At 36.3% G+C, this 14,534-nt stretch overlaps 1 protein-coding gene across 1 annotated transcript in view; it reads left to right on the plus strand.

Annotated features, from left to right (window-relative positions):
• The window catches only part of UBE2W (ubiquitin conjugating enzyme E2 W), a 76,417-nt gene extending 69,489 nt beyond the window's left edge, over nucleotides 1–6,928 (plus strand). Inside the window, exon 7 of the mRNA XM_089898577.1 lies at nucleotides 1,471–6,928. Within this exon, the coding sequence (XP_089754703.1) occupies nucleotides 1,471–1,572 (102 nt within the window). The 3' untranslated portion in view covers nucleotides 1,573–6,928. The remainder of the gene's footprint in view (nucleotides 1–1,470) is intronic.
• Nucleotides 6,929–14,534: the final 7,606 nt, after the last annotated feature.

Consider the following 14,534-nt stretch of genomic DNA (forward strand, 5'->3'; position numbering starts at 1 on the left):
GAAAAACTTTCAGAGTTAACAGTCTGATAAAGATACATTTATGGTTCCACCTATCAAAGATGATATGTCTTTGGAGATAAAAGCTATCTAGTTAACTAGATAACTTTATGTTTAAGTTGGATTTTATCTGTCACTTTTCTTATTGTAAACATTGTTACGTGGTACGTTACTAAACTTCATCCCCAGTAGTTTGACATACTATACTAGGTAGAGTTTAGTGCCATCTTTTAGCTTAGAGATTTAAATGTTTTAGTATTAATTTCAAGAGACGCTAGTGTTATAAAATACTCTATTGGAGAAGTGATGTTTTAAGGAACCTCCTCATATTCTTAAGCTTATTCTGATCCATGACAAATATATCCTCTTTATTCCAAGATCCACAGTCATTTAAGAGCTACTTTAATGTGACAGAGGCTGTAAACTATCTACTTGTTCTCTTCTTAAAGATGTTCTTATTTATTTATTTATTTAAAGGATTCTAATGATTTAGATACAGTTTATTTTTAAAATTTAGTCTGTTTCACCCTTTCGATTACCCTTAACGTATAGGATCATAGAATGTTTCACTAATTTGCCCAGCATAGAAATCAGATTTACTGCTTTTTAGCTCTCATTGAGTCTTTATGAATGAGAATTTTATTAGCAATATATCAATCCTAACATGGGATGGTTTGTGTAAAATATTTTGGCCAGTTGTTTAGAATTTTCTTCTTGAGAGCTTTCACAACTTTTGGGTAGTTGCCACTAGTCTTACTTCTTTCTAGAGATTCTTTCTGAAGAATACCCAGTCCTCAAAATCCTTCAAATAGGTTTTGTGAAGTAAATTTTGTAAAATAAGTCATCAACTCCCCAGAATTTATATGTGTTACATAAATGTGTTGAGGCTATCAGAAGGTGTTACTATACCTGTGGGATTGTTTTTTTTTAAATGACCTCCTTTGCGTGTATATGTATACTTGCTGAAAAATTTATTTTCTGAAGAGAAATTAATAACATTTACTACTGATTGATTTAGAGATTGTAGCTCATATGTGAAGTTCCTTCTTTCACTGACGTAACTTGTATTATTCTGTGTTAAGTAGCATAACAGTGTTGGTCAGGAGTTTACTTCCTGTCTCATTACAGTTTTAAATTGTTGCCCGTAAAAGAATTCTCTTATGATTGGTAAATCATGAATATGTGCTAACATATATCAATTTATTATTTGAAATAGAACTAACATACTGATAATATCATTTTAAGATTTGTGTAAACTACCATTTCCCTGAAAGAATACAGCTTGATTTGCTTGTCACTATATACTCGAACACAAAATGGACTTTTTTATTTGCAGGGATTGGGGGAGACAAGTCAGAAATGTAAACCATGTTCTTCTTGCTACTTGAAATTATTTCTGTATTAGACTAACTTGCAGATTTTACTTATGCATGCTTGACTATTTTAATTATCTTTTTTCTCCTTTTCTTAAAGATGATACTTGTTGATGCCACTGTTATCATCCTCCTAGCAGAAGATAGTCCTACTGAGAAAATGAGCACTTTGATCATTCAGTCTTTGAACTTTAACCTTTGACTGGAAGTGACCTATAGGCAATGAAGACTACTTCCTTTTACTGCATTTTTACTCGTGTGCATTCTGGGCGCATGTTGATCGCTGGTTCAGTCCAGGCAACTGACATGCTTTTATTAGTCATACAGTATTAATGCAGGTGTCAGGAAATGTCAAATATAATTCCATTTTTTATTTTTATTTTTTTAAGCTTTTGGAAAAGTTCCAGGTCCTCATGTATTGTGCAATAACAATGACTTCCTTGGCGGTTTTGGGACGTTCATTGCCGGCAATGGACGTTGTAACAGGACAAATTTTCATTAACTCCTGCCACCCAATGATTAATGCATGATAGGGCCTATGAAATGAACTTATCATTATCAGTTAGAGTGGGATTATAAATAAAGTGAGGGATCCAACATTACTTTGAAAGTCACCCCAACTGCTTATATTTGGATTCTATGCACTGTGAACCTAAGGTTAACAGCATGAATTAACATGCGTCTTTAAAGGACTGTAATGAAAGATCATTGCGTATTTATTGAATTGTTTATATCTGCTGTCAAATTGTTTTGACATGGATAGTTTTCAAGTGACATTGGCAGAGAGGTACAATATGTTATCCCTATGGTGAAAATGAATTCATTTGTTGTATATAGTTCCTCAGTCTCTGAAGTAAAGGTGTGAGTAATATAGGGTATGAATGGTTTAATCAGGGCTTTATTTTGGAAGTAAGAAAAATGGCAGTGACGAGTAAACTGCTGCAGTCCATGAGTTGGGCTTGTTGTTCGTACGTTAACGATTTTCCCCAGCAGATGACACTCTGCTACTTCCCGCTAGCCGTCAGCATGAGCCCTGCTGCCTCGACACTATTTCATTTATTTGTGTTTGGAAAATCCATAAACATTTTTGTTTGCAGTTTTGTTTCTTTTGTTATGTTAAGTCAAGTTTGAATGTTACAGTACTTTAATTGAAAAACTTTTGTCAAGTTTTTTCTTGTAAATTTTCTTTACTTGTAAGTATCATCTTGTCCTTCAATCCTGTACCCTAAAATAAGAAATACATTTTTGACAGAGGCTTAATGTTTTAACAAAAGAGTGTGGACATTTTTATTTTAAAATTTAGGCAGAAGTACACTATAGAATGGTATGTTTGCTTATTTGTTTCACACAACCATACAGTTTTGTTCTGGAGGGATTTGTTTTGTTTTGCTTTGTTTTGTTGTTATTTAAGACTTTGCTTACAGCTAGATAACATTTTTCTATAGAAAAAAAAAAATTGTTTGAAAGGTCCAACTCTCAGTACCATGTAAGTTAAAGATACTGCAACTAGGTTCTCTTTTTAAAAAGCAATTAATGTATTTTATAAATTACCTTTTCACATATGCAAAATCTGTTTCTACTACAATGTTATTTTTACTAATGCCTATTGTTGCACTCTTTTTGACATATCCTGCAGTGAATATAATGAATCAGTTTGGGCTTAAAAGTGAAAGCCAGTTGGCTAAAAGGTTTGAAATATGTACCCCAGCAAAACCATCCAATCAATAATTGGCAAAGAATATTTTAAAAATTGTTTTTAATCTCTGTATAGATGACATTTTGTAGCTTTGTACATGTTGTTAATTAAGGGCATATAATTTTACACTCTAAAAGTATAATTGTTGAACTCAGGGGTGGGTAGACTTCTAAAATATGTCTGCTGTAGAAATAACTTGAAAAAAAAGTTTAAACTATGGCCAGCCACCAAATTGTGGACACCGTTTATACTGCTGGTTAGCAACTACCAGTGTTTAAACTTAAAAGCATTTTTGTTCTTGACTAGAGATGTACACAAATTCTCACAGTAGTCTCTATCAGTCTTATTAGTTGGCCGATTTAACCAAGACAAAAAAATGTTTTTTGGAATGCTTTGAACTACTCTTAGTTTTTAACTGCTTTTTAATATGAAAATTGCAGCTGTAAATTATGTATTTTTCATATTTTACGTAACTGTTCTAAACTACTGATTCACTTGATCATTCTCTGGGGTGGGGTGAGGGTCTCTCTCCATACTGCTGGTCCTCTTACTAAAATCCTTTTATAAAGAAATGACCTGTGACATTTATTCACCAAAGGAATTAATATACCAGGTCAAAGGTTAACAATGCTATCGTATAGATGAATAGGTCATATATAGCCTCAATTGAGTTTTTTAATACAAATAATAGTATTTTAACATACCTCTCTCTCTACATAGAGATACCGTACAATAAATTAAAATGACACAGAGGAAAGCAAAGGAAAACCAAATAATTTTGGTACATTTTATGGTTTAAGGAGAAGAAGATAGGATGAAATATCCTGAAATATAGACCATTCAAAATTTGCAATCTGGTAACACCTTATGCGTTACTTCCTTGAATTTAGGAATCATTGAAAACTCCTGTGCACTTAGATTTAATTAAGTTAATTTTAAATATAAGTTACATTATTAAAAGCATAAGATGTTTACCTGAGTCATTGCTCAAGAGAGGGCAATAAACGGCTTTGTAATAATAAAAAGAATATTTCTCTGTATTGCATTGTTGAATGTCAGCCAGAATAACTAAGAAAATGTACATAGGAACATGGTACTTCCCTCTTCCCTGCATTCCCTCTGTGAGGCTATCTGCTGCATAGGTCTACAGAATTATACCTTCAGATTTAGGACAATATGTACTCTCTTCTTTTTTATTTATTTATTTATTTATTTTAAGGCCATTCTGGTTTGCCAAATTCTGTTACGGCGGTAGTACATTCAGTTCCTTATTTTGCATGTTTAGATCATGAACTTGGTGCCCTTTCCAAAAAAAAAGAAAAAGAAAAAGAAAAAAATTATGTCAAGTAGGTAATTAATGCCATAGATTTTAAAGAGAGAAACGGTTTTCAGTTTTTTAAGATAAATTTTTAAAAATAAATTTTATGGCTGTTCTCTTAAGGGATTTAATATTCATCTCTAAAGGACTTACTTGTAATGTACAAATTCCTCCTTTTTAGCTAGCAGGGAAATAAGGCTTTTTTTTAATCCCCAGAAGAAAATGCTAAAAATAGCTTTTATATAGAGTTCATCTGGAGAAAGATCTTAATACTTATTGTTTTGACTAGCTATATAAATATTTCGTATAAAGTATCTAGAATAGTTTACTACTTTTTCCCTTCAGAAATTTTAACTATATGCAAAAATATATATCATTAGATTCCTGTGGTGGATAATCATTTCTTCAGATTCTAAAACAGGTATCTAGCGACTGCTTAATTGTTCCCAGATTGCATCAAAGATGAATTGAAATGAGTAATGATATGAAAATGGTATGTAACCACATATTACTTGTTTCTGGTAATCGACTCTTATTTTTTAAAAAGCCTATTGTTTTTGAGAATTGAGGTATTTAAAAACTTGTTAAAGCTTCTTCCTAAAAATAGAAGAGAAGAGCAGGTACTGTGTGTTTAAAAAAAATTTTTTTTAAATAAAGAATTCAGTGTCACTAGTTCTAAGCCTTTATGGTTACTGCTGCCTACATTTCTCAATCTCACTTTTATTTCGTTTTTTTGTACATATTTTAGCTGAATGCTTAAGATTTGTGATTGTGTACATAAGTGTATTTTCAAAAAGAGCTGAGGCTTGACCTTATGAGTCTTTTCTGAGGATTCATTGTTATCAAAATCAGCTACTGCACTATTCTGTTATGCTAATGCCTTTGCATGATTAAGATCTGTGAGCAAGGTATCTTTTCATCTGCACCTCCTGGCCCTAATCCTCTTTACAGTCTTTATTTTTATTCCACCTTTATTCTTCTTCCTTCCTGCCTCCTCACAGATACCAGTGATCAGTCTTCAGTGCCCCTCTGACCTCTCAGATTTTCTCCCCTCTTCCCTCCCTTCTTTCCTTCCTTCCCTTTCCTCTCCCTTTCCCTTTCTTGAGGTTAGGAAATCTAGAGAAGGAGGATTATTAAAATTATATCAGAAAAAATTTTTAATAAAAAGATTCCATCCTACAAATAAAATAATTTCTGATACCTAATCTTAGTCTATCAGTAGATGGCTAAATTTGTTGAATAATTGACTACTTGATAAATAAGCTGTTGTTAGCTATAACTTAGTTCTTAAATAGTGATATTGAGGGAATTTCATTTACTTTTTGGATGTGACTCTCTCAAAGCCTAATTATTGCCCAAATGAATTAAATTACTTATTTTGGTGAAAGTGTTTTTCCATTTAAGTTTCTAAACCATTTTGAGGCTTGGAGCTATGTTTTAAAAATAATAATTTGTGGGAGACTTTTACTTTCTCAGCATAAATTAAAGACAGATTTATATACATCATTATCATTAGAGGCCCGTGGAATCTAAACATGTACTTCAAACTCAGATCTCTGTCCTTCAAGTTGAAGTTCTGGTTCTGACTATGGTCCTGATAATTGAGGTGTTTATTGTGACTTTAATTCTCAAATGTTGGCATTGGGACTTATGGTTGGGGATGAATCTCCAAAATTATTACATGAATATCTTTCTTATGAAAAGTTTGTTGTTAATAAAACTGTGATATCTGAAGCCATTTTGAATATGTGGAAGGAATGTCTGAATAGAAGCCAGTACGTCTTCACAAACCTAAAGAACTCGAGTTTTGCAAGTTGAGCGCAGTTGATTGGGAAAGGAGAAATAGTTCTTGTTCTATTTCTTGGCACGTACACCATCAGGGTTTTGAGAAAAGTTTGCTCCCACAGTAATTCTCAGAGCTGTTTTCTCAAAGGCAAAAGCACGGTTTCAAAACTCACGGGGCTGTGGCTTGCTAGATGTGACTTCACTTGTCAGATTTCCTGACGCATCAAATTACTGAATAATCTTGCCTCTCTAATTAAAAACCTGAAACAGGACGAATAAAGAACTTGGTAGATTGTGTCAGATAACCCTGGAAATGCAAGTCTCTTCATAGTTAATCACAGATTGTTTACATAATGCAAACTGATTGTCAGGCTCAAGGAACATAGTTATTTGAATAGATTATTAGGTCAGTTACCTAGTAGCCAAGAATTAGGTGCATGTTCAAGTCATAATGGATATGTTATTTTTAGTTGGTACCATTTTTCTCTGAATATTCAGAAATATAGATTGTGCATTTTATTAATAGGAATGGAAGCTCATGCTTGAAGTTTTGCATAGGGCGGATGTATGTATTTTATAAAATCAAGTTGTACAATATGTAAAGCTACTGCTTTTTAAATAGAATATAAATGTTGACAGATAAATCTATATATTATATATTTTTAAATACATGTATCAAACTTTTGTTAGTTGAATACAAACTACATTGTGTGCTTTATGGAATTCAGTAACTTTTAATAATAAAGCAGTTGTCATTGATTTCTTTTTCTGTAGACTTCAATGCTAAATTGCATAGATATTAAACCTTTTTGTAGTTTATGATAATGTGAAAATTTATATAATAGTGCCTCTTTATAAAAGACTGTGATCTTGAAAGGATTATGGAAATAGTAACATGTCCATTTCCAAAATGAATACAACAGAATGAAGATAGTCACTAAAGCCACTTGTTTTTTTATTTAAAGATCATCTTTGCTTAGTAGTGTAACCTAGTGTATTTTAGTGGTTCTTCGTGCTTTAACTGAGTCCTGATAAAAGACTGGGCATTTTCAGAAAAGATGGAATTGAGACTGGAGCACTTGCTCAGAGTTACCATGACTCTGATGCTCCTGAGCTTCAAGTTGTACGATTCATGAGGACATGCTTTCCCAAGTATACAAACAGATCAACTAGCTTACATAAATGACTGACTCCTGAAGCTATGAGAAGAGAGAAGGAGGTAAGCAGAAGGGGATATCTCCACATCTCAGTTATTCCTGGCAGGAAGAGATTCAGTATGTCCTGCTGCTATTCTAAGTTTTCTTTTCACAGGGGATCTACTTACCCAGGAGCGCTGTACTCCTCACTGGGGCAGCTGTACTACCATAAAGCTCTCTTAGCCCAACAAGCTGTTTCTGCAGCCCTAAACAACTAGATTAGTAGCTGGTTAGATAGATGCAAGGTTCATCTTTCTTTGTACTTTGATGGCACTCTCTCCTTTTATTATAATCCTTAAAATAATTTCTACCTCCGACAGAAGGTATAACTTTTCTTCACTAGTTTAAGCTACTGTGGATAAGTGGTTTTGTTGAAACCCTCCCTATATTCCACAGTACTTTACATACTAACGTAATACATGGCAAAATTAAACATGAACTGAATAAGAGGGCCAAATAAGGAAAGCTGAAATAAGGAAGTAAGGTGGAGAATATCTTCTCATACATGTAGTTGATCAAGGACCTAATGTGGGTAGATATATATCATCAGGCAAGACCCTAACGTGGTTGGCTATATCCTGCAGAAAAGGCAACTTAACATGAAAAATTTCTTATCTCCACTCTCAGCCCCCCAAATGCCTCTTTCTTTTATCTTTTTTTTTTTTTTTGCGGTACGCGGGCCTCTCACTGTTGTGGCCTCTCCCGTTGCGGAGCATAGGCTCCAGACGCGCAGGCTCAGCGGCCATGGCTCACGGGCCCAGCCGATCCACGGCATGTGGGATCTTCCCGGACCGGGGCACGAACCCATATACCCTGCATCGGCAGGCAGACTCTCAACCACTGCGCCACCAGGGAAGCCCTCTTTTATCTTTTATATGGTGGGGTTTTTTTAACTTTTTTTATTGGGGTATAGTTGCTTTACAGTGTTGTGCTAGCTCCTGCTGTACAGCGAAGTAAACCAGCCATATGTATACACATATCCCGTCCCACCCAGGTCACCACAGAGCACCGAGTAGAGTTCCCCATGCTATTACAGCAGGTCCACTAGTTGTCTGTTTCATACCCAGCGGCGCATATATGTCAATCCCAATCTCCCAATTCATCCCACCCCCTCTTCCCCCGCTGGTGTCCACACGTTTGTTCTCTACATCTATGTCTCTATTTCTGCTTTGCAAATAGGTTCATCCGTACCATTTTTCTAGATTCCACATATATGCGTTAATATACGATATTTGTTTTTCTCTTTCTGGCTTACTTCACTCTATATGACAGTCTCTAGGTCCATCCACGTCTGTACAAATGACCCAATTTCGTTCCCTTTTATGGCTGAGTAATATTCCATTGTGTGTATGTATGTATGTATATGTGTGTGTGTGTGTGTGTGTATGCCACATCTTCTTTATCCATTCCTCTGTTGATGGACATTTGGGTTGCTTCCACAACCTGGCTATTGTAAATAGTGCTGCAGTGAACATTGGGGTGCATGTATCTTTCTGAATTATGGTTTTCTCAGGGTATATGCCCAGTAGTGGGATTGCTAGGTTATATGGTAGTTCAGTTTTTAGTTTTTTAAGGAATCTCCATACTGTTCTCCACAGTGGCTGTATCAATTTACATTCCCACCAACAGTGCAAGAGGGTTCCCTTTTCTCCACACCCTCTCCAGCGTTTATGATTTATAGATTTTTTGATGATGGCCATTCTGACTGGTGTGAGGTGATACCTCGTTATAGTTCTGATCTGCCTTTCTCTAGTAATTAGTGATGTTGAGCATCTTTTCGTGTGCTTCTTGGCCATCCATATGTCTTTTTCTGTTATAGTTAATTGCATTCCTATCCAACTTAGTTATCAAAATGAAGAATCTAACACTATTTACTAGTCCTCTCAGACATTTTTCCGTCCTGTTGAGCCTACGTTCAAACCATCTCTGGAATTTCTTTCCCTTTTCTCCAGTCCCCTTGTCATTATGACATCACTGCCTGGTCCCGATGTTCCCTGGCTGCTCTTCAGCCCTCCACATACCTTGTTCCGTAAGTAACACAAGACCACCTGTACTTTGCTGCTGTTCTCCCCTGTTCCTAGAATGTTCATTTTCTGCTTTTCTACCTGCAAGGTCCAGTTCAGATGTAGTTATAAAGTTACCGTCTTTGTCCTTCCCTCTTTACCCCCTACCAGTCTTCTATCTGGAACTCCTTACACTGGGATAATGTCTCAGTTGTGTTTGTGTATCCAGCATGTGGCACACAGTACATAAGCTTTTTTTTTTTTAATATTTATTTATTTATTTGGGTGTTTTTAATATTTATTTATTTATTTGGGTGTGTTGGGTCTTAGTTGCCACATAAGCTTTTAATAAATGTTAGTTGAATTAACCTGATTGTGCTTGTATTTCTATCCTAGCTTTTTCAAAGAAACTTAGGCACTAGCAATTTTGAAACATAACATCTAAACCAAACCACCATCTGTGTGAAATGTTATAGCAGAACACCCTACCCTTCCTGTCCCAGAGAATTTGAAAAAAATTGCTTTAAAGTAAGTCATTTGTCATTCTTAATAGGTTTTGCTTTCTTTTATAAAATGCTTTATCTCTGAGGGAAATTGCTTGAATGTATTCACAAATTAAGAATATAATTGTTTTAAACTAAATATATCTAAGGGACTCTGAGATCAATAAAGGTAAACCTGACACTCGCTAAGGTTAAAAATGGACATTAAGCAAATACTTAGTGATGACCTCTCCTATACCAAGAAGGATGGCAGATAAGAGGAAGCATATATCTTCCAAAGGCCTACGATAAGGGCGATAAGAAATAGATAATGCAACAGTGATGAGCCTGAAGGGGTACAGATAAATGGCAGTTTCTGGTAATCAGAGGAGCACGTTGTTTGCAAAAACTGTTGTCGTGACTTGAAAAATACAAACTTTGTGGACGGGTTCTAGGCAAGCACAAAGGTAACAAAAGTACTTTCAAAGCTCTAGGACAAGACTTGTATGAAGGTCAGCCCAGAGGATGATGTGTCTGGTTCAGAGACTGGGGGAGCAGAAGCCAAAGGCCAAATGACAGAGGGCTTTACGAGTCAGGGTAAGATTGAAATTGATTTTTCAAAGTTTCCACTAAACAAAGAGATGAGCCTAGCACTCAGAGATGCCTCTGTTCTCAGGGCATTTGTCAGTTGGGAGGGAATTAGGAAACTGAGCCATTGTGTGGGCAATATCACAGGGAAGTTTGCCCAGAAAACAAAGCCCAGGGTATGCCCCAAATGAGTCTGAGTCACTATACCAACATCCCACCCATCAAAACTAACTTAAAGAGGGTGGGCCCGGTTTCCTGGGAGCCCAGCTGGCCGGGCTAGTCCTCCAGCAAAAAAAAAAATCTAAAAGCCACAACCCGGTAGAATTCCACTCCCAGAGTAAAGGTCACTTGAGGAAACAGCCCTGATTCAGACTTGCACCCTGGAGTGGTTTGGGGAATGTCAGGCTGTGGACCTAGATTAAGAAGAGGTCCGTGACCAGCCGTGTCCTCAGGAGGTGATCAGAAGCAACTGAAACTCCTCTCTGGAGAAAGCTATTCTCTTTGTAGGCCTCAAATTATTCCTCCAAGGGACTTATTTCAATACAGTGATCAGTACACAAGGACTATCTGGGAAACAGGACATCGTGATAAAAAAACAAACAGCAGACTTAGATAGCATTGGAGGTATGCGGTAGGGAGTGACACAGTCTGACGTGGTTTACTGCTCTGCATGCCGCACTGTGTTGGGAGTTTCTCAAGAACAAGAACCTGTCTTGTTCCACTTTATACTCATTCAAATACTGAGTGCCTCCTGGGTCCCAAGGAGCTTATGATCTGGCAGGGAAGGACAGTGGTGTCATAGGGTAATAAGAGAATGCTGAGTGAGCATCACAGCAGGACCAATCACAAAGTAGATAACTAATAAGAACCTACTGGGGGCTTCCCTGGTGGCGCAGTGGTTGAGAGTCCACCTGCCGATGCAGGGGACACGGGTTCGTGCCCCGGTCCGGGAAGATCCCACATGCCGTGGAGCAGCTGGGCCCGTGAGCCATGGCCGCTGAGCCTGCGCGTCCGGAGCCTGTGCTCTGCAATGGGAGAGGCCACAGCAGTGAGAGGCCCGCGTACCAAAAAAAAAAAAACAAAAAAACCTACTGTATAGCACAGAAACTCTACTCAATACTTTGTAACGACCTATACAGGAAAAGAATCTAAAAAAAGAATATATATGTATATATATATATATACACACATATGTACAGCAGAAACAAATGATTTACATTGTAAATCAACTATATTCCAATAAAAATTAACTAAAAAAAAAAAAAACCAGGAACAATCAAAGCTGACTAAGGGAGTCTGGAAAGAATTCCAGCGGAAGTGGAGAGTATTTGCCAGGCGTATGAGATAAAGCACACAGCAAATGCAAAAACCCAGGGTGAGAGAGAACAATGTTTGTAGCATTCAATTTGGATGAGGGAGGGGTGGAAATAAGTCAAGAGATAAAACTAGAGCTAGAACGTGAGAGACCAGGTTATAGAGTTTTGATTTTATCTTATGGGCATTAGTGACTGACAGTCAGATTTGCACTTCAGAAAAATTAACCTTGGCCACAGGTTGGAGTGTGTGTTTGGAAAGGTCACAAAACTGGCAGAGAAAACAAGAGGCTTAATGCAGACAACAGATGATGCTGATGTGAATTGATTGCAAAGTATTGGCATAAATATAGACATACACATCAATGGAACAGAAGGGAGAGTCCAAAGGTAGGGTCAGTTGATTTTCAACAGAGATTCCAGGGCACTTTTAGAAGAAAAGAATATTCAACACGTCGTACTAGAACATTTGAAGAGCCGCTTGCAAAAAAGAAAGATCCCACCTCATACCATATACAAACATTAACTCCAGATGAATCATAGACCTAAATTAAGAGTAAAAACTGTGAAACTGCTTTAAGAAAACGAGAAAATCTGACATCTTGAATTGGGCAAAGATTTCTTAACTATGACACAAATTATTGAAAACAATTGATAAAAGAAGATGCTCAACATCGCTAATTACCAGAGAAATGCAAATCAAAACTACAATGAGGTATCACCCCACACCAGTCAGAATGCCATCATTAAAAAGTCCACAAACAGTAAAAATGCTGGAGAGGGTGTGGAGAAAAGGGAATCCTCCTACACCGTTGGTGGGAATGTAAATTGATACAGTCACTATGGAAAACAGTATGGAGGTTCCTTAAAAAAGTAAAAATAGAGTTACCATATGATTCAGCAATCCCACTCCTGGGCATATATCCAGAGAAAACTAATTCAAAAAGATACGTGCACCCCAGTGTTCATAGCCCCACTGTTTACAATAGCCAAGAAATGAAAGCAACCTAAATGTCCATCGACCGAGGACTGGATAAAGAATATGTAGTGTTTACACACACAAACACACACCACAATGGAATATTACTCAGCCATCAAAAAGAATGAAATAATGCCATTTGCAGCAACATGGATGGACCTGGAGATTATCATACTAAGTGAAGTAAGACAGAGGAAGACAAATATATGATAGCATTTACATGGAATCTAAAATCTACAAATGAAATTTACAAAACAGAAACAGACTCATAGACAGACATAGAAAACAAACTTATGGTTACCAAAGGGGAGAGGGTGGGGGGAGGGATGGATGGATGCAGAAGATGTGGTGTATATATATACACAATGGGATACTACTACACCATAAAAAAGAATGAAATTTTGCCATTTGCAACAACATGAACAGACTTGGAGGGTTTTATAAGTGGAATAAGTCATGAGTAACACAAATACTGTATGTTATCACTTATATGTGGAATCTAAAAAATAAGACTAGTGAATATAACAAAAGAGAACAGACTTACAGATATAGAGAACAAACTATTGGTTACCAGTGGGGAGAGGGAAGGGGAAAGGGGCAAGATGTGGATAAGGGATTAAAAGATACTACTATGTATAAAATAAGCTACAAATTGTATGGCACAGGGAATATAGCCAATATTTTTTAATAACTACAAATGGAGTATAGTCTTTAAAAATTGTGAATTAATATGTTGTACACCTGAAACTTACATACTGTTGTAAATCAGCTAAACCTCAATAAAAAAATCAGATAAGTGTTTGCCAGAGGATATGGAGCAGTGGGAACAGGCATGAATAAACTTTCAGAGGTGATGGATATGTTCTTTATCTTGATTGTCTTGATTTCACAGATGTGCATGTATATAATTATATATATACACACATATGTATGTATATATATATGTGTGTATGTGTATATAAACTCATTACACACTTTTTTCTTTTGTTCTACATTGCACACTTTAAATAATTTTAGTTCATTGAACATCTTACCTCAATTAAACAGAATTATGAGGCTTTCAAATAAAAGATAAAGGATGATGATGACCTAAAATAGAGTATGAGAACGTAGACAAATTTAACTGTAATCAACTTGCTCAGAATCACAGCTGAAAAGTGATAGAGATTGAATTTAAACCTGACTGACTGACTCCAAAATTTCATGCCCTCAGTCAATATGCTTATACTTCGAATGACCGCCCCCCCCCCCATATTCTTGGGTTGGACAACTGAGTGGAGAGCTGTGACCTTCGCCGAAACACAAGGAGGAGAAGCGGATTTGGGAGAGGAGATACGTTTATATTCCCCATAGCACCAAGTATGGTAGCTTATATAGTCAATTACTGAGAGGAGATGCAAGCTGAAGTTTTTAGGTGACAATGATAATGAAATATTTAGTGTGATATTTTCTTAGTTCATGAGCTATTGCCTATTGTCAAAAAGCTGGAAAGGAATTTAATATTTTCTAGTCCAGTAAGCTAACCAAATGAATTATTTCTCAACGTCTTTGAAGCGATCACTCCTGACTACCTTCACTGATGGGAATTAACCTAACTCAGACAATTATTGCACTTTTGAATAAACCTCATTATTAACAAGTTATTTCTTCTGAACTGAAATCTGTCTCCGTGTTGGACTGATTTGTGTTGAAGTCTTTACTCCCAGTACTTCAGAATGTGACTGTATTTGGAAATAGAGTGGTTGCAGATACAATTAGTCGGTGAGATACTACTGGCGTAGGGTGGACCTTAATCCGATATGAG

Source organism: Delphinapterus leucas, chromosome 17, assembly GCF_059928025.1.
Source record: "Delphinapterus leucas isolate spDelLeu-1000000601 "Yukka" chromosome 17, BTC_Dleu_Yukka2, whole genome shotgun sequence".
Classification (NCBI taxonomy): Eukaryota; Metazoa; Chordata; class Mammalia; order Artiodactyla; family Monodontidae; genus Delphinapterus; species Delphinapterus leucas.